At 45.7% G+C, this 21,069-nt stretch overlaps 1 protein-coding gene across 1 annotated transcript in view; it reads right to left on the bottom strand.

Moving 5' to 3' along the window:
* Positions 1-21,069, bottom strand: part of SIM1 (SIM bHLH transcription factor 1) — a 42,878-nt gene that overhangs the window by 9,974 nt on the left and 11,835 nt on the right. Inside the window, exons 3-8 of the mRNA XM_054393108.1 lie at positions 20,474-20,563; positions 20,241-20,349; positions 20,035-20,120; positions 18,705-18,904; positions 18,487-18,593; positions 17,452-17,599 (exon numbers count right to left, since the gene is read on the bottom strand). Coding sequence (XP_054249083.1) covers positions 17,452-17,599; positions 18,487-18,593; positions 18,705-18,904; positions 20,035-20,120; positions 20,241-20,349; positions 20,474-20,563 — 740 coding nt within the window. The remainder of the gene's footprint in view (positions 1-17,451; positions 17,600-18,486; positions 18,594-18,704; positions 18,905-20,034; positions 20,121-20,240; positions 20,350-20,473; positions 20,564-21,069) is intronic.

Genomic DNA, 21,069 nt, shown 5'->3' with positions numbered 1-21,069 from the left:
AGGAGTAGATAGGACACACTGCCCTCAAAACTCTTTTAGCTCTACCACTGCAAATTTACCAGGGGTGTGTGTGCATGTGGGTGTGTTCAGGCAAGTAACAGCCTACAGAGCTGACTAAATAAACTGGGGAGAAAAAATAATGGACAACACTTCATCTTTAAGGTCTTTAATTATTTTGCAAAGTTTCAGGCAATTGGTGAAAATTTTTGGTTGCTTTGTTTTTGTTATTTTTCTTCTGTGAGTCTTGTGCTCATTCCTCTGTTTGAAGTTTCTTTTACTGAATGAGTTTATCAGTCAAACAACTAAAGAAATAGAAAACTGGTGACTTAAATGGCCTCATTTAAGGTATTGGTCTCATCTAAATTGATTGGTCTCATTTAAGGTCATTCTCACAGAGGTTTTCCGTGGGGAGCAGTTTGTGAAGATTAGTGTTGGCTCCTTTCAACTTTCTAATGGACACCCAAGAGCAAGGAAAACAGGCAGCATTCCCAAGGTCCTACTAAGCACAATGAGGGCATATGCATTGGACTGCACCCCCCTGCACACATCTGCATGTCTGCTGATACCCAGGAGAGTCAGAAATGATCTCTCCAGCTTTCATGTAGTCATACGGAACCTATTCTGACAACGATTTATTACAAGAGAGCAAAGCAAGAGCTTCTTCCTACCTACCTGGAGCAAAAGAGGAAGGATTCCTTTGAGTTAGTCAGCAGAGAAGTCGGAGAGCAAGGGAAGCAAAATGTTTTTCTTATGCAGGCAAGGAGGCAATGGATTCGTTCACACATTACCCCACACTCCACCTAAACCTAAAGACTAATCCTTAATAAGCCATGTCAATAACAAATTGTTCACCCAGCTTCAGCAACAAAAAGCTGCTCTAGAAGCACACACAGATTGGTGTAAGCCACACCAGTCCCATGTGTTTTCAGGAAGGAGCTGCACCACAACCTGAGCACATCACAGCTCAGTCCACTGAAACTCTTTCAGAGGAAAGTCAGGGGCAGAAGGCTAAATGTGATGAAGCACTGAAATCAGTGAAACAATGAATCTTGGAACAGCCACAAACAAACCTGCAGGACAGACTAATAGATACATGCAGGTTTTACATCAAAGATTTTTTTGCAACCTCTGTTTGAAGAGGTTTGAGGCTTTTGCAGTGCAGACAGTATGTTTGTACACACATACAGAGAACATGTGAAAACTGACCTCATAGCTGTGCTGACTACACTGCTCCCAGTCCATGGCAGACAGAGATTGGCCAACTAGAATTAATGTTTTGAAATACAAAATTACCTCCTAATGAGGTCATTTCTTCCTTCTTTTGCTATAGTGTATTTGCATGTTTCAAATGTCCTGCCTGCAGTGAAAGCATGTGAACACAGGGATTTGCTTTGGCCTATTTTGACAAATAAGTCTCACCCACGTATCTTGAAAGCATTCAAATTTCCCTCAGAATTTCCACCCAGGCACCTTGACATGAGATGCAAACCAGCTGTGCCCATGACCAAGTCCTACCAGACTGCCTTTGTGTGACATGAAACACCAGAAGCAAAGGCTGACAACGAATCTCCACATTTAGCTACTAGAGCAGATATTATCAACACTCCTGCCAAAACCCTGTCAGTCTCCCCCTGATAAACATGTTTCTCTCTTTGATTATAAGACAAGGAAGAGAGGTGTGGGCTGTCAGATGCAGAAGGTATTTTCTCTGGAAATTAATGTTAGTCAAAACTTAATAGAGGAGTTGTTCACAGCCTTAGGGATATGAGAAGGTTCATTTTTTAATCTGCCAACCCCCTGCCTCCCTTTTTGCTGGAGAACCCATAGCTCTGCACCCTTGACATCACCTTCCCATCCCTGGTGCATGCCACCCTGTGGCACTCTGCTGTTTTCCCATGTCAGAGGAAGAGTCTTAACAAAGGAGGCTAAATACCACCCCTGTGTTCAGACCACAGACTGTCACTCCAGCACTACTGTAACCAGCTGGGTGAGGACCAAGCATTCAAATCCTCAAGACTACACTGTACAATGTTTCCAGGTCATGGGATTCTAAAATACCCAAACAAAGCAGGCTGTCCAAAGCTCTGCATGCCTTTATGTGTTACTTCTCTCAGTGCTTGGTATGGTTGTGGTGAGGAGTCAGCCTCCCAGAACTCCAAGCATTAGAATGAACACCACAAGCTGCTATTTGCAGCCAGTGCTTAGATGGTGACATCAAAGGAGAAGAAAACCGTCTGAGGCTCTTGCTGCTGAATGCAAAGTTTCCCCTTAGAAAACAAACAAAACAAAAAAGAACACATCTGTGCTCTCCTTGCAGATCAAACACCTGGACTTTTCTGCATCACCAAGGCATGATTCAATACAATCTCCACTTTGTTCTAGCACAGCCACCCTTCAGAAGAGCCAAGATAGACACCAATTACAGCAGGCCAAGATAAATACCAGAAGGTGGGTATATAACATATATATATTGAGAGAGAGAAAGAGAGAGAGAGAGAGAGAGAGAGAGAGAGTGGGTCCTGTGGTCTGTGTCAGATGGTGGGTCCTGTGGTCTGTGTCAGATGCAGGAGATGTTCCACCAAGACATGAAAACATTTGAGTACAACCATATGCACTGAGAGGCAAAAGACTAGGAAGCTCCTAGTGGTACACAAACTACAGATGGAAATTCTGACAACTTCCTGGAGGAATTTATAAAGCTTCCACCAGCCATAGAATTCTAATCTCCAGGTTCCTGTTCCCAGACACATGAATCCTCTAGCACACAGTCCCACCAAGGCAGTAGTGCTGCACTTGTGTTCTCCATCTAACTCAAGAAGAAGTGGTGGGTGTGAGCCTCTTCCTCCAAGGTCCTCACCTTCAGGATCCCAGAGGGATCCATACAATCTATATCTATCTACATGAGACTGCTGAGAGAGAGAGTGATATGGCATGTGTTCAATTGCTAACAGTATGTTGCTGACAATCTACTATTTATCTCATTTTCTGATGCAACTATCATCACCATAAAACATCAGAATAACTACAGGAAATTAGCTCTTAAATGAAGAGCAGATGGATCAAACCGAATCCAGACAAGACCAAAGTAATGCTTCTTTGCAAAGGGAAACACATTGAAGACCTCCACCTTTTCATGATGGGAAACAGCCATTCTGCCCACAGTTGGATGGAAATTCTAGGTCCTCTTTGACTCCTCACAAAACTCGAGTGCACATGCTTTATATGCTTCCAAAAAAATGTGTTATTTCTCCTCTATCTTGTCCTCCCCCAAAGATGAGAATCTGTCCAGTATGGTCACGTATCAGGCACCTACAGACAATTATCATGCTTCACTGGAAGCAAAAACAACTCAGAATACAAAGCATAAAACCCTCTTGCTACAGTATGCTGCTTTCTCATTTCTCAGATCTAACTTCCAGAAGCATTTCCACTCTGTACCATGTCTCAAGCTCTTCCAATGCCCATTTTAAAGCTTGAGCTCAGTTTTTGAAAGCACTTACTGGTGACTGAAAAGCCAAGGACTGGTGGCTGTAGCAACTGCACTTCTCTGCACTAAAGACCTGAAAGTTGAGTACAAACTTTCTTTACTACAGGGATCTAGCTATTGCAAACTGCATAGATGGTGTAGGACAGAGGTTGAAGCAAGAAAGCACAGAATCACAGCAACCAGAGGATTTCATAGATTTTTTTGATTGGAAAAGACCTCTAGGATTTGGGAGAGGAAGCCAAGTCTGCCTGCACATGACTTGGATGGCAGCTGGATCTGCAGCACTGGTATGAAGAGTTCTCACAATTCATCTCCAGAAGACACTTTCTGCCTACTGCCATTGCCAAAATGTACAATGTGAGACATGGTGGCATCAGCCTGTCTAGGGAAAGTTTGAGGAAAAGACAGTGACTCATAATTAGACAGACCCAAAAAAAGGACAGGGAGGGAGTAACAGAGCATCACAAAAAAAAAAAAAAAAAAAAAAAAAAAAAAAAAAAAAAAGATTCTTGTCAAACAGCTTACACAAATATGGCAGCTGGGGGTGTGAGGAGAACTCACCATGAAACTGAAAAAAAAATAATCTTTTTATATAGCTTTTTTGTAGGGAAAAAATGAGGAAAGGATGAGTCAATGTTGAGAGGACTGGAATTAGTGACAGAGGTCTAGTAGACACAGTGTGGCCCAAGACAAACTAAAAATGTACAGGCAAGCCAGGCTCTTTTGCAGTGAACTCTGGGATTACTTTAACCAAAACCTAAAAACCAAAGTAAGACTAAATGTTACCATTAGAGAGCTAAGGGCACTTCTAAAGGTATTCAGATTCCCTACTTCAAGACAATGGTGGCTATGGAACAGAAGAGAGCTTAAACCCTGAGAAATGCTTTCAAACAGAAAAAGCAGCTCATCAGGATGTATCCAGAGGAAAGAGCAAAATAATGACATCCATTAATGAAGAATAAATATCCAGATACCACCAAAAGCACAACCAGACTTAAGGTCAGAGATCTGATGTATCTTATATCTGCAGTCACAAGCAGCATAAGCTTCAAAATTAAAAGAAAATCTTCAAAAAATGCTAAATATACAAAAATGTACAACAATTGCTCAGTTCATGGCAAATTCTGCCATAAGAAAGAACATCTTTTCACATCAGTGCCACAACATGCCAGAAAGGAAGGAGAAGCTGTACATGCAGTGGCTGAGAAGACACAGATAACCAAGGAAGAGGCAGACATTTACAGTGCCTTTAATGCCATCAAAAGATGCTAAATTTAGATGTCTTAAAGGAGATTCACAGAAATACAGTTTTCATAAGCAGAGTGAAGGCATTGGATGGAAAATGAATTCTAGCTCATCTTCTCCAGCAGCAATCAAGATATCAATTTACAACAGGGAACAGATCTTGCTTTTAGGGATCTGTCAACTGATAGCCTGAACAATATGCAATGGTCATAATGTCACTGGAAATCACAGCAAATAGAGAATAAAAATGACCACCTCAGCCTGACCAACAGTGGGCACCATACCTCATGTCAACCCTTACACATACTAATGAAACAGGATGATCTTAAAGGTCTTTTCCAACCAAAACTATGATTCTATGATTCTTGATTCTATGCTAGAAGCAATAGATGATCTTACTGCAGCAGGTTCCTACATAGCATCATAGAATACACTGGGTTGGAAAGGACCTTGAAAGGGCATGCAGTCAGCAGGGACATCAACTAGATCAAGTTGCTGAGACCACTATCAAGCCTGACCTTGAATATCTCCAGGGGTGGGACCTCCACCACTTTCCTGGGCAACCAGTTCCAGTTTTCCACCACCCTCATTCCAAAGAGCTCCTTCCTAGTGTCCAGTCTGAACCTACCCTTCTCTAGTTTCAAACCCCTGGCCCTTGTGGAAGTCATTGTTTGTGCCAAAGAAAACAATGTGCTCCTTGAAAGAGCTGCAGCATTATTTCTCTTGACTATCTATTGTCTCTGGTTTTACCTGAAGTCTCTCTGCACTCTGTATTTCTTCTGGTTAAAAATAAAAATCAGGAAAATTCTCTGTGCCAGATTTTCTGCCAGTCTACCACAACACAGAACAGAAATTGGGAGATCAGCCTGAAGGTGCTAATTCATTAGTGCTCAGTTTGTTTTGCTCAGTTGTTGCAACTCAGTGAAAAATCAGCCATGAAGGTGGTAAAAGCCTGGCACTTCCTCCTGCATGTCTGGCCACAGCCCTGCAATGTATCAGTCTGCTGCTTCTAACATTTCCACACTCCAGCTCGTGCAATGCCAACAGAGCACCATTCAACAGATGAGTGAAAAGAGAGCAGATTCTGGCTGTTTGTCATCTCCATGGCTTTCAAAGTCAGCAGATGGTACAACAAAACAGACAATTTCCTCATCTGCTGTGTCTTCTGTTTATGTACAATGTGTCTCAGAAATGTTTACAAAGGCCTCAGCCTGCTCAGAGCCTTGTCAGGAGGAGTGTATGTGATCCCTTTAGCATCTTCCAGAACCAGGCAGAATCAGGAGGTTTCGTTTAGCTGACACAAGAAGCCAAATTTCAGGACAAAAAAACCTGCTGAACCTCACTGCTTGTTAGGAAACTGCACTGACACTCAGCTGGGCAACCTCAGAGATACTCCCTGCCCCACGTTTTCCAACAGTGATCGAAATGTTAGCAACCACTGAATCACAGAATCATAGAATGGTTTGGACTGGAAGGACCATAAAGATCATTGAACTGTTGGAGCAGATCCAGAGGAGGGCACAAAGATGATCAGAGGGCTGGAGAGCCTCTCATACAGCAACAGGCTGACGGCAGTTGAAGCTGTTCAGCCTAGAGAAGAGAAGGCTCCAGGGAGACCTTAGAGCAGTCCTCCAGTACCTGAAGGGGGCTACAGAAGACCTAGGGAGGGACTTTTGACAAGGACTTGGAGTGATAGGACTAGGTAGAATGGATTGAAGCTGGAAGAGGGCAGATTTAGAATGGAGATCAAGAAGAAATTCTTGACAGTGAGGGTGGGGAGACACTGGAACAGGTTGCCCTCTCCCTGAAGGTGTTCATGGCCAGGCTGGATGAGACCTTGAGCAACCTGGGCTAGTGGGAGGTGTCCCTGCCCACATCAGGGGATTGGAACTATATGATCCTTAAGGTGCCTTCCAACCCAAACCATTCTATGAAGCTATGAATCATCTAGATCAGTTCCAAAACTTCTCAAGGGACAAGTCCCATATAGACCTGACCTACTGCTCACCAAACAGGAAAGACCCTCCAGAAATCTTTCCAGTGGTTGCTTACCATTAGTACTCTTAGGCAAAGCACCTACTTGGAGAGGTGTGAGATCTGCATACTGGATCCTTTCAGTAACTTCCATGCAGCCCTTTATAAATAGCAGGAGCAATGGTAGCTGCTTACATCTTGTGGAGTCAACATTTACAGCTTCTCCAGCCATGAGGCTCAGACACATGAGATCATGTTTCTGTACTTGCTTTTAAAGGCAGAGCAACCTAAATCAAGAAGTTTAATTAAATAATTTGAGGCATGCAGGAAAACTGAAGCCCAAAGTTTCCTCTCTGGATCAGTTAACAGCAGTGTCTGAGGATGTCCTCTAGAAAACCACTGTCAGGAACTATGTATGCTCCTTGACTGGCTTCTCATCTCAGCATGCAGTCGTTTAACAGTCAATTGGAGCTAAACAAAACATCCTGGCCTTTAGATGATCATGGTATGGTGGAGTTCTCAGCACTCTGGAGGCAGAGTTTGTCATTCCCAACCACACAATTAGCCTTCTCTGGCTCCAAAAGGAGCCCTTTTTACACCATATTTACCTTTATTTGCCAGATCAAAATATGCACCAGGGATTTGTGTTTGTGGATAAAATGCCCAGCATACTCTAGGCTAACTGTACATAATTACCATTTTTAATGACAGAGAGCACTATAAAATGCTTTCAACTAATAAAATATTGCAGTCTCAGTTTAATTCTCTACTATTTATTTATACTGGGAGTTCTTGAGAGCAACCTAGCAGCACAACTGACTACAAGTTATGTTCAAGGTATGTTCAGTGCTTGCCAACTTAAATGTTTAGAGTTCAGAAGTGTTTGCATATAATAGAATCTGCCTGATAATGAGAAATTTGGATTAGAGGGACACAGCAATAGTAGGCTTGATGGCCAGAGAGTTAAGAACACCTCCTCTGGAGACAGGTTAACCTCCAGCTCCATCAGCCTTTATTAAATGATTGTGGTGAGTTCTCTGTAATCATTTGGGGTCTCCCAGGGCTTTAAATTCATCTGCACTTCCAAAATAATATTTCTGAACAAACCAAAGACCTGTTAAGGAGACTTCAAACAATCTATTTTTTTTCTCTTCCAGTTAGTCCTTCCCAAGCACTCCATGAAAAGCAGAATCACCTCAGTGCAATGGGAGTTGAATGTATGCAGCACTAATGCCACATCAGCTTAAGTTCTCACATATCCCTGCAAGATGGTTTCTTTTTGCAGGAAGCCAGACTGACAACAGTGCAACAGAAGCTGTTATTTGGGGGAGATTTTCCCATCTCAGCCTTCTTAACATTTTTATGTGTTAAAAGATAGACCTTGAATACCACTGACACCTTTAAACAATGATCTTGTAATCAAGTGGTCTGGATTGATTTCTCAACCCTCCCACAGGCTGCTGGTGCCATTCCACAAATTGTTATCACAGGATTTGAGCAAGCCCTTGGCACTTGGCTGAGCTTACCCTCAAGGTGGTCAGTGGGACTTTTAGCTGTCGCAGGGTCACGTTTAGCCTAGCACCCACCACTTCTGGGAATCCCTCCCTTAACCTTGCTGGATAGTAGCTCTGAAAGGGAGGATAATGACATGTTCTTGCAGAAGATACTTCTTTGGTGAAAGATATTTGCCTGCCTCACCTCTTAAACTTGAGCTGGGTGTTGGGAAGAGCAATCTCCTCTCTCAGTGCACGGTAGCTCTCAGCTGCACATCTACCACAGATCACAAAAAATACATTTCCTGAGACCAGTTCCCATGACACTGCTGATGCAGAGCATGTTTTTATACTTTCAGAATCTCCATGTATTCAACACAAATGTTTTTAACCCTTTCCTATGCCATTTATCCTTGATTAAATCTCTTCTGGATAGTTAATCATTAATGATTTCTTTACAGTTGCAGTGCAAACAGCCCATTCATGCCTGCGACACATCACATTTCACAGACGTGTCCTTTAATTGGATTCATTTATTTCCAATCTGCTTAAGCCCTCACTACTGTAATGCTTGACTAAATATACATTAAACTCACTTATTTGAACTGCTAAAATAAATCCAAGATGTTTTCTATGAATAAAAATACTTGATTGAATACATGTAATACCGTTGTTATTGTGTACCTAACTGAGCAGAAGTCATTGGCAATAAGCTCTCCAGATAGCTGTGCTTGGACAAAAGGATTTGAGAGGATGCTGATGACTTTTTGGCAGAGATGATGAATTCATAAGTTTCCAAATGCTAAAGATTCCCACACTCTTGAAAGTGTGTAATAAGGAGAAGCAAAGCTCCTCATGGTTTTCAGGGAGGATGTTGGGGGCTTTCATTTCAGCATCTATGCACTTTATTTTTCTTTTTAGAGGTAGGAGCCTCATATCAGTTCTACCCTCCCATGGCAAGCAAAAGGGCTAAAATAGCCAAGATACTTTCAAGATTTGACTCCTCTATATTTTATAAGTAACAGTAACTGAAAAGCCTGCCCAAAATTGTATAAAAGTCCTGTTTCTGGGTGTTCAGAAGCCATAAAAGACAATTATGTAGCTGTGGACTCTGAGTTCTTAGGTCATACACAACACCCTCCTCTGTGGAGCTTAAGAAGGGTCTTTACAACTTAGTTCTCCAGACCCTTCATCATATGAAACAACTCCAGTGCAAATGCTGTTCTGTACCTTCTCTCCTGTTGCTTTCTTGATCACAGAAGCATGTTCTCGTGTTAAGTCACACAGATACACAGTTTTCTTTGGACTAAAACCACATTCCCACCCCTGTTGCTGGTTTTCACAGACTAGAAAGCACTAAGGAGTGCTGATCATCTTCCAGAAGATGACACTTCAGCTTTGCTGGGCCATCTCCCTTAATCTCCACTATCACCTAGAAAGGTTGGACCAGATGATCCTTGGGGTCCCTTCCAGCCTGGCATTCTGGGGTTCTGTGAACTTGCCTACACACAGCTTAAGATCACCAGACTTACCCTGGGGGACTCTTTTGAGCCGTTTGGCTGCAGAGGGGATGGTGATACCAGGCTATTTCATCCCCAGATCTAGTCTTTATTTCAGCAAACATTCCACTGGGACATGCTTGGTGAAACAATCAATACAGATTATGATTTTCTTCTGTGTACAAAACAATCTTTGGAAACAGCAAAACAGCATGCAATGCCTTTGGGTGGATTTCAGTTAACCAGAGCCTAAGTCAGAGGGAGAGAGCTTTGTACAGCAACAGCCCAGGCTAGCAGCTGCCAAACTCAGTACAGAGATGATGGAAAGCCACAGGCTACTTAGGAACAGGCTGCCCTCAGGGCAGAGCGTGCGTGTTCACTCCCCAACCCACAGCACAGATGTAAGAACCTTGAAGGTTGGATGAGTTTAAAGATCTCCACTCTAGGTTATGTCAAAACAGCCACACAATGCTAGGGATGCAGCCAAGCTGGAGGCAGGCAGGCATTAGTTTCCATGGCTGCCCTGGAACTCCAGCAGATAATAGCTGTTGTTTTCAGCGTTGCTGCTCCCCGCGATTTACACCAGCGGTTTGCAGCTGAACAACCGCGGCTGGTCCTAATTAGGTCCCAATTCCACACAGTAACAAATGCGTCCTTCAAGCCATCTCTCTTTGGCAAAGTGAGAGAATATTCTTATTCCTAAGTGTGTGCCTAAGGGTTGGTTGTTGGTTGCTTTGGGTTTGTTTTATTTTTTCTGTTTCAGATCTGAATTTTCACTAGGATCCAATCATGGACTGAAAGTGATGGCTAAGCACTTCTGGAGCCTGCCATGCACTCCAGTGCTTTACTAAATCAGGACTTCTCTGATTTAGTTGCACTAAGTGGATGATAACAAAAGACAACAAGAGAGGAACAAATCGTCTGGCTGTGTTAAAGATCAGATTGACTCCAGACTTCAGCCATCCCCAGCCCTCCAAAGGGTCAGATGCTGTACCCTTGTTCACACAGAGCAATGCCTGCCTCCATAAATAGTGTCATCAAAGTGAAAGGGGCTGCTCTGAAGTAACCTACTGAGTACCAACATGTGTGCTGGAGCCTGGCCCATGCTGTAAAGTACAAAAGAGAAGTGAGGGAAAGGAGAATTAGATTTTAAACAGATACCTGCCACTGTTGAATGGAGAAAGGAGATTTATTCATTAACACTTAATTTATCCCATGTCAGAACAACACCTTTGTGTGTGCACCAATCAAAACTAGCAGGAGCACCACAGTGTGCAGGGAAGAGCTCAGCTCAGAAGCTGCTTAGTAACTTGTTACACTTGTTGCATCTCGTGATAATTGCAGGCAAACAACACAGGAACTGCAGCAGCACTGGGGTGCAGCCCAAAGCAAACATACAACAGATGAAGGAAGCAGAGGTAGTAAAATTGTAAACCTGCTTAAGAAAGACCCTGTTGCTGCCAGAAGAGCAGGAGCCAGCTCTGCATTCAGTCTTGCGCAGAGCACTGAGAGACATGGTGTGGAAGGAATCCTCTGGTAGCAGCCCAACCCCTCTGCAAGAGCAGAATCACCTAAAGCAGAGCACAGAGATACACATCCAGGTGGGCCTCGAAAGTCTCCAGAGATGGAGACTCCACCACCTTTGCATGGCAGCACTGGACTGGAGGCTGTAGCCCAGCAGTTCCTGCTAGAGACATTGTTCACGCTTAATCCTCTCCCTGCGCTTCCATACTCTGAATGGCAAACACCAGGCTTGTGAACACCATTCCAGCAGATGAGTGCTTCAGTCCCTTCAGGAACCAGCCCTGGTGCTCCTCCTACATGTTGAACCTGCCTTGGCATGGGGGGTGGACTCAATGATCCTCAGAGGTCCCTTCCAACCCCTACTATTCTGTGAAAGTAAGACCTGGGGCAGTTTACCTGAAACCATAAACTGGGACATTTTAGGGGTGAGAGTCCCTGGCACAGGCCCTGCAGCTTTCTTCAGTGGAACAAGGCAGACATCTGGAGAGAAGAACTGCTTGAGCCATGGCCTCTGCTGGATGTGTCTCAATCCAGGACAAGCATTTTACAAGATCCACAACCCAGTGTTTGGGAGCAGGGAGTTTCCAAAGCCCTGGAACAGGCAGCACTCCGAATGGAAGAAGGATGAAGTGGAAAGCATTTGAAGCCACTTTTCTTTCTTGGAATACAGACAGTTATGTGCAATTTTGAATTTCATGCAGTATGAGACTATCAGCATGCAAGCATTTAAACTAATGACTGCCTTTTTTTTTTCCCCCTGTGGAGCTGAGCTGCAGTCCTTTAATCCTTACCCTGGCAAATAAAACTTGCTTGCTACAAGCAGTGACTGTAGGCTCTGGCCCACAGTTTTAGTGACTTGGCCATTACAGTCACCTGGTTTAAATACAAGCATAGAAATTTGGAGTGAATTAAACAAATGGTAGCTAGGGAAAGCCCCTACATGAACAAAGAAGAACTGCAGAAACGTATTGTGGACACCTGGAAAAGCCTGTCTCCTATTTGCAGGAAACATATAAACAATGTTCCAGTGAGACAAGTCTGTAATAAAAACTAATGGTGAACAAACAGAATACTGCCCGGAGCCGGGCAAGAGGAATCCTTTTATACTTCTTTTTTTTTCTTTTTTGCTTTGAGACATGTGCTTCCCAAAGCATTTTGATTTATTAAAACAATTCCTCCAGATATTTACATTGCTAATCAAATCATGTGAACGATGGGAGGCTTTCCAGTCTTGGGAAAAGCACTGTGCAGATTGAACAGATAAACCAGGACCAGGTTCTGTGCACAATTAGGCAAATGGCAAAGTTCACATTAATACACAGACATATTTTTTCCCTACTGTTTATGAAATTTGTCTCTACTGTTCACAACTATTTAAGAAAATACACATCATCCTGTTAAAGTCACTAAGCCTCCTCTCCAGTATCAAAGTTGGAAGACTAAGCTTACTCAATGAGTTGCACTGATGATATGAGCAAGGGTGTGCAGGATTCCTTCTGCAAATAGTAGCTCCCCAATGCAATCACTGTTTTGCGCACTCCAACACACACCTGAGCAACAAGAGAGCACATATCTGCCTGTGACTGAGGAGACAACTCTGTGGCAATTCCAAATAGCCCAGCTTGAGAGAAGCAATCAAGAAAGGTAAGCCTGGAGCTGTGGAAATACTGTTTGTGGAGCTTCCTGTTGACTAGGAAGAGAAGGAAGTGCAAGTTGATGGCCCAGAGAACAGGCCAAAAAGAAGATTTCTATAGAAAGCTGTGAAAATATTTCACTGGAATTATCAAAAAAATATGGAGGGAGCTTTTTTTTCCTCCCCACCTGAAACACAAATTTCCCTGAAGTCTGCTTAATGTGCCAAGAAGGAGTGTTTCAAAGTCTGAGCCATCACACGCAGCGATAGTACATTGCTTGTACAATCATTTTAAACCTAATAGTAGTAAACAAACCTATACATGGCAAGAATAACGTAAAGATGAAGTGTGTGTAGGTACAATTAATGGCTAATTGATTCTAAATTGCATTTACCACTAGGTCATTAAGTAAAACATTTGTGAAGGTGGAAAAGGCTCTTTGCAAAATCATCTTTCCAACAACTGGCATTCCCTTTCTGCCAGCTACACACTGCAACCTGAAGGGGTCAGCTGCAACTCCCTCCTATAAGTACTGCATCCCCAGCACAGAGATTAGCCACAATTAGGCACCTAATCCATTTCATCCGTACCTGCCAGCGCTGTTGCTATTCTTTTAAATGCTGAAGGACAACGAAATGGATCTAGGCAAGCTCCCTCAACTTTCTCTGGGGGCAAAATATTATAATATTTGCTGGTGCTCAAAAAGTCAAAGGATTTGCACTTCATGTTACCCACTCGTTTAAAGGCAGGTTGCTGTTTGTGATCTAAATATAAACTTCACTGCAGTGGCTGCCCCTGTATTAATTGACTCATCCTTGAGTTCCTCTGTGTGATAAACATGCACAGCTAACAATCAATGGTATGGCAACTGTGTGTACAGAACAAATAAAGACAGAAACAAATATTCTGTGTCTGTACTCACATATGCCAAGCAGAATACAAAGGAGAGCAAATATGTCTGCTTGAAAGCTGGAGTCCTTAAAGGTCATTTATATTAATTTTTGACATGCTGCTCTTACACACAAAAAATAACCTTTCCTCCTGTTGCCAAAATGCCATTGCCAGCCTACCTGTTTAGTTCAGCAGATGTGCTTATGACAAACATTTGTTCTCAAGCCTAAAATTCACTTTCTCCAAGGCTGGGATTTATGGAAGATGGAAAGGACACCTTTTTGATTTCCTTAGCTGGGGCAGGGGTTCCTTCTGCATAACCCTTTCTCATTTTTTCTGTTTTCATTATCTGTATCACCAAGGGGAGTTGTTAAGCTACAATATCCTCTTGCTCTTGTTGCCCAGCCTGCAGTGAAACTGAGGCTCCAGACCATTTTGGCATTTATGCCACTCAGTACCTGCTCCTTCACAAAACATCAGAGCACTCAGGTTCTTCTCAACAGCAACAAGAAGCTTCCTATCCCACAAACAAACCGAAAAAAACTCCTGAGGCTTTCCCTGAGTGAAGAAGTCCTGTGTGAGAGGACCAGAGATCCAGAAGGTCAAAAAACTGCACCATATCTTCCCAAGCTTTTGATCCCTTTTGTTATTGCCACCCCACTTCAGTGGAAAACCCTCAACGTTTCCTGCTTCCAAAGGAATCTTTGGCAAGAGGCATCCCACCTTTCAAGCTCCACCCTGCAATCCCAAACACAACCCTGTTGTTTCGGAACACAAATCCCCTAGCTTGCACCTCTTTTGCTTTCTCCTCAGCTTCCATACCCAAGAGGCAGTAGCAAATGTTTGAGTTTCTCTTTCAGAAGCACTTTTTCTCCTTGCTGGGTTTACAATACGAGGAGGCTGCAGTAAGGAAGCCTGCAGCTCTGCCAGGAACCACATCTGCACAGGCGGCTCTGCCATGCACCCGCTGCTGGGTGGGTGAAGTGTGGGAGGAACCCTCCATGCACACACACACACACACTCACTCACACATATCTTGGCTGCTCCTGGCTTCCTGGAATAACCCAGCAATAGATTTATATTGGAATGAAATATATTAAACACTTGCAAATTTTGAGCGCTACAGGACACTTACTTGGCCCTCCTGGAGTGGAGCTTACCTCATATCAGAGGAAACCTTGAGTGCTGGGTTCAGTTTTGGGGCACCCCACTCTGAGAAAGACATTGAGGCACTGGAGCAGGTCAAGAAAAGGGCAACAAACTGGTGAAGGGTCTGGAGAACAGGGCTGGTGAGTAGCAGCTGAGGAAACTGGGGTAATTTAGTCTGCAGAAGCAGAGGCTGAGAGGAAACCACCTGGCTCTCTACATCTCCCTCAAAGGAAGCTGTAGCCAGGTGGGTGTTGGTCTCTTCTCCTAAGTAACAAGCAATAACATAAGAGAGAGTGGCCTCAAGTTGTATCAGGTGGGGAGTTAGTTTGAATATTAGAAGATACCTCTTCCCTGAAAGAGTTTTCAAAGCTTGGAACAGGCTCCCCAGGGAGGTGGTTGAATCTCCATCCCTAGAGGTGTTTCAGGGAGGCAGAGATGTGGTACTGAAGGACATGGTTTAGCCCCAACCTTGGTAGAGTTAGGTAGTGGTTAAACTTGATAGTCTTAAAGGTCTTTTCCAAACAAAACCATTCTATGATCCTACTCTGGCTCCTTCCCTGCCCTCTTGTCCTCCTCTGCACTTAAGGTAATTACACAAAGAGCACAAGTTTGCTTTACACCAAGGTGTAAAAAAAGTCATGCTGTGGTGTAACACCATTCTCCAAGAGAAATGCTGAAGAGTAGTTCCAGTCCTCCTACACATCAGCCTGGTTCAAAACAGGTTGAAACACAACCTTGTCCCTAAAATCCATGGACACAAAGCCACAAAGAGGTTGCTCCCAGCAGCAAACCAGCCAAGAAGGAAGAATCACACTGGTTTGGTACTGCTCGTGGAGGGGGAGCTATCTGCCCTGCAATGCCAGTTTGGGGATGCACAGTGAGACACAAAAACAGAGAGGATAGGGCATGCAGGGGTCAAGGGGACATGGGAACAGGGATTTCATGGAGCCAAAGGGACACATGGGCATAGGAGAACAAGAGAACACAGAGGACATAGGAGGCCCAGGGGGAACATGGGGCCTCGCGGGGCACGAAGTGGGGGCATTTACAAAGGGACTTCTGCCTTTGCAGTTCACCTAAAGCAAGTGCTTGGCCTTGACCGAGAAGTGTAAACCGTGAAACATACCGAGAGGGGCTGGGGCAGGGGAAGCGGCCACAGGGCTGCACGGAGCAGCTGCGGCAGCGCTGCTGATGCCTCTGCGGGTCCGTGCCCTTGCTGGGTGACCGCCAGAAGCTGACGCCGCCGCGCTCCGCATCCTCTTTTAAAGCAAATAAAAGGGATTTTCATCCCTTTGCTCCCTACGCTCTCCCAAGTATGTGCCTTGCCCCGCAGGCGCGATAGGCCCCCGCGTTATCACCCTGCGTACCTAAGTGATTACGCCCTGGCAACACCGGCGCCGAGCCCCCGCAGCCCCTTCCCCACGCCACCAGCCGCTCCTGCACACACCAGCAGAGCCCTTGGCTCCGACCCCAGCCGCTTCGTTCTGAGGAACACCTCCTAAACTTGGCCACCAAGTCACTTGTCGCATGCGAGTGCACCAAACCCGCAGCGGCGAGGTCGCGACGCTGCCATCGCCGCGGCTTTAGGAACGGGGAGGGTTGTGCCTCTCCGACATCTCCAACACCTACATTTTCCTCCAGGATAAAACATAAGCAGCGGAACAGAGAAATATTCAGTCCCAGCACCAAGGATATTCAGTCCTAAGATGAAGAAGGTGCCGCCGACCTGACTGGTACACTGATCATAATGAAGCATCAGTGTTTCAGCCAGCGGCGCCTGCCGTGTCCAGGAGAAAATGCTGACAAAAGCAGTGACAAACAGGACAAAACCAGTGGTAAACACCTCAAAACAGTCCGAGCGAGCTTCCCCACCCTCACTGGGTCTCTGTGCTTCCGTTTAAGCAGCACAGGTAGAGCACAGCCTGGCAATCCCCATGTACAGGAGATACCCGACGTATCTCCGCTGTCACTCTGATTTATTTTTAAAAATATATTAATTTTTATTTTATTTTAATTTTTTTTTTTAAGTTTCACTGACCCTTCTGGTCACCAACATTCTTTTGTGGTTCACTGTAAGGATCTCTCTCTCTCCAAGAACAAAAAAGAAATCTCGGAGCTTTGATAGAGACTCTGGATGAAATTAAGAACTTCAAACCCCAGATTTTTGAAAAGAAAAACAGATGTCCTGTTTGTTGAATATAAATAACTCCGTACGTGGAGACTTTTTTCCTTTTTTTTTTTTTTTTTTACGCTGCATTAGCTTTTTATTTATTTATTTTAGTTTCATTTCATAATAATTAAAAAAAAAAAAAAGTGGGGGCAAGAGAAGCAGCAAAATATGTGGGTGACAACCCCCTAAATCTTTTCCCCTCTCCAAAAAGAAAGAAGAAGCAGGCAGACGAGAAACCCTTCATCTAGATGAAAGTGTGTTTCCTGGCAGTCCTGGCTGGGCACTGTGGCACCGAGGGAGCTCAGCATCTCTTATGGGGGAAGGAGCTCGTCGGGCTTGGCTTGGCACGGCTCGGAACGGCTCCGTGCAACCTGGTCTGACTTACGTGAGGACGTAGTTGACGCTGACGATGCAGTGCGGGCGGGAGGAGCGGCTGTTGTGCACGATGGTGGCGTAGCTCTGCACCCAGACCCAGCCGCCGTGCTTGGCCAGGAAGCGATAGTACTTGGTGGTCACTTGCCCTTTCACCAGCACTGCGGGAACAAAGCAGGGACAACCTCAGCGTCGCTCCCACCAACCTTTTGATCGGCCATGGAAAGGGCAGGATGCACCACTACCACCCGACTTGATCCCCCAGCCCCGTGGCTGGGAACCCCCTCAGCATCACACGGGGAAGCGGCGTGGACTCCCCCTCCAGGGGCATCCCCAACCCAGAGCTGATCTCCACTGCTCGTTAGCAAAAGCTGTTCGGGGAGATTGATTAGTACACTATGGGGGAGTCGAGTCCCCACCACCACCCCTATCCCCACACATCCTCGTCAAGATTTAATTCTATAAATCTGGCTTCGGGTTTTATCTCTGTTAAGGAAACTTACCGGAAATTAATATCCTTTTTATTCATCTATCCATGTATTAATGTCATCATGACATCAAAATAGAATAAAGAACAGCTCTCCGAATCGGGCTCACTACTGCAGTCAAAATTAGATACACATATAAGACTTTGTGAGACTTGGTGCAAGTGGAATAAAAGTATTTGAATTTCACTGGCATGGCTTATTTTTTTTTTTTTCTCTTCTCTTTTCTTTGGAGCAAGAAAATAGGGGTTTCCTTAACCGGAGCTGGAAGTGAACTGAGAGCCTGAGATTTGTGCAGGGGAATTCTTGTCCTACAACCGGGATCTGAGGAGGGGGAAAAAAAAGCTTTCCACTGCCTCCCCATCTCTCTCCTGCCCCCAGCTCGAAGCTGGGTCTCTAACGGCATGTTTCACTAAAATTTGCTACAGATTTTGCTTTTCTCTCCTCTCCTGTGAGCTGACTTCTCCCCTTCCGACCTAAAGGTCAATACTGAGAAACCCAAAGTCCATCTGCAGAGGGAGAAGGTGAGGGCTGAGGAGAGAAAAACAACAGCATCTCCTTACACAAGTGATGTGCACATCGCAGGTGGAAGGTGTCACAGCCATGGACATGGTGGTAAAGGGTCTTCTCTATCAAGTCCTGGGGCTCGTAACCTGTTAACTCAGCTACCCTGCAAGAGACACAAGCAGCAGATATCAGTGAGTGAGAAGACACCAGTGGAAGCCTGAGGAAGAAGATGGGAGAGGCTAGGGAGCAGCTTTGGAAATAACCCCAGCTCTACCTGGAATCTAAGAATATGAGCTTCATGTCTAGGCTGGCCCGAAACATGAACATATTGCTGTGGAGCTTGATCTCCGTCACGGCGCTGGGTGGCAGCGAGTGGCCCACGGCGACCAAGCCAACGTTTTGGTAGCAGCCATCAAAGGGGGACATGTCCAGGCTGTACTGGCGGATCTTCAGGTACCCGCTGCAGTGAATGACCTGCCGGAGACAGGAAAGCTCATGGGGGCTGCCTAGCGGGTGGGCGGAGTGGGCTGTGAGAGGTGAGGGGACCCGGGCAGACCCTTATGCCCTCCCCATCGACGCCGATGTGGCCCCGTCGGGTGCCCCGGAGCCGCTGTGTCTCACCACCCCCTCTGGCAAAGCGGCAGTGCCGGGCTCAAGCTCCTCTCTTTGGGGTTGATTTTTTTTCCCATATGAGAGCTCAGCACTGATCTAAGCCCCATTAAAGTCAGCGAGTTTTGGGGGATTTTTTCCACTGACTTAAGTGTTTTTTGGACCACCTCCTACTAACGACGCTTTTATTATTCCTCTAAAAGGCAGGACGCGGCAGTGCCAAGCCAGTTCCAGCTTTGTAATGAGGGGTGAATGAGTGTGAAAGAGTTTACATGTGTGCATACGTCGCATGAGTGAGCTATGTCTATTGTACAGACGGAGCGACGAGATCCATAGCCAGAACCTATCTTTTTGGACGTAGTTTTAGGTACGTCTCCTAAACGTGTCCTTGCAGATGACTGCTTTGTGCTTCCACCCTCACTTCTCTATTATTAGGGTGTTTCTTCCTTGTTCTACAGCACGTTCAGGTACAACACCTGAGAAGATGCCACAAATTCCCACCGCTCTCTAGCTTTGTGCAGATGGCACAAAAGCGGGGAGCAGATAGGAGAGCAGGAGGTGTCCCCATGGAGAATCTCTGAGATGAAGTATGGGAAGCCCCAGAGCAAAACACCCTTGGCTTGGAGAGCTGCCTCTGAAGCTGAGGTACCCAATAAAGAAACAAATTAACCGAAGGCTGCAATTGTGTCACCTTGACAGCTTCCACAAACACCACGGGACCGTCAGCGGTCAGTTTAAAAGTCAAAATTTAAATAAATAAAAATATCCAACCAAACCGCGGGAGCTCGATGGCTTGGTTTTGTGGTTTGATCTCTTTAACCTGAAATTCCGAGAGAATTTCTGTCTCTGAACCACATGAAAGGGCGCCAGGCTGGGGCAGAGGGTTCGATCATCCCCAGCCCTGTCTGCGTTGTCACCGCGCTGCTGGAGCATGCTGCGGGAGGGATGGGAACGGGGTTAGGGGCGCGGAGGTTGCCCCGGCCGTTGGCACGCACCTTGTAGCCCCCGCAGGTCAGCCCCGCGTTCCTCTTGGCCAGGACACACTTCATCCTCAGGAAAAAAGATCTCTCGATCTCGTACTCTGGGAAGGGGGGAGAGGCACAGGGGTGAGCCGCGGGCTCCGCTGCCCCTGCGTGTTGCCCTGCACGGTGCCCTCCGCGGCTGCGCAGGCCAGGCGAGGGCGGAGGGCTGGGGATTTTACCCTGTACGAAATGTGAGTGGTAGGGCTGGTGGGCTGTGAGCACTGCGGTCATCTCGTCGTGGTCGGCGGGGTGGATGTACTCGTAAATGCTGTTGCCGGTCAGCTCTACCTGTGAGAGAGGAGGAAGCGGGGGAGGAAGGGCTTCATCGCCAACATCGCTCCCTGCACGCCCTTCCCTTGCCAGCCGGGGTGGGGTGCAGGCAGGCATGGGGGTAGCTGGACCTCCAGCGTACCTGCGACAAGCCCAAGTGCACCGAGGCGGTCTCCGAGATGTACATGATCTTGCCATCCGGAGCCACGACAAATATGAAACCGTCCAAGGTCTGCAGAAAGTGATCGAGGAGTGGGAAGTGTAAATATATCAATAGACAGGCAGATAGAACCACCCCTGAAAGCTGAGAGATCCATCAAGTAAGCTCTTGTCCCTCTGAGTTACTTAGCAGACAGACGTTCCTGTCCCGGCTGTCATTATTCAGAACGCTGGAAGGAAATGAGCAAGTCCTGGGGAGGAATCCCTGTAAAGCTCCTGGACCCTAATACTGTATTCCAATACAACCCACTTCTCAGAGGAGCCGAGCTCAAAAGCAATGCAAAGTGCTTGAGAAGTGTCCCAGAAATCCCGAATACTTCTATCCCATTCCAGATGTCACTGGGGAGTTTAGCGCGGGCATGTTTGCTAAGGAGACCTGAAGTGGGCGAGAAGGATCTAAAACTTTCGACACTAAATAAATAAGGGACCAGACAACTTGTCAGGCATGTTTCAGCAGACAGAGATGGGACTCCTGGATGCGCCGCGGGCAGAATCACCTAACATCCCAAAAAATGTGTA

The sequence above is a fragment of the Indicator indicator genome, chromosome 27, assembly GCF_027791375.1.
Source record: "Indicator indicator isolate 239-I01 chromosome 27, UM_Iind_1.1, whole genome shotgun sequence".
In the NCBI taxonomy this organism is placed as follows: Eukaryota; Metazoa; Chordata; class Aves; order Piciformes; family Indicatoridae; genus Indicator; species Indicator indicator.
The sequence above is the reverse complement of the archived record's forward strand: the minus strand, read 5'-3'. Positions and strand labels throughout refer to the sequence as shown.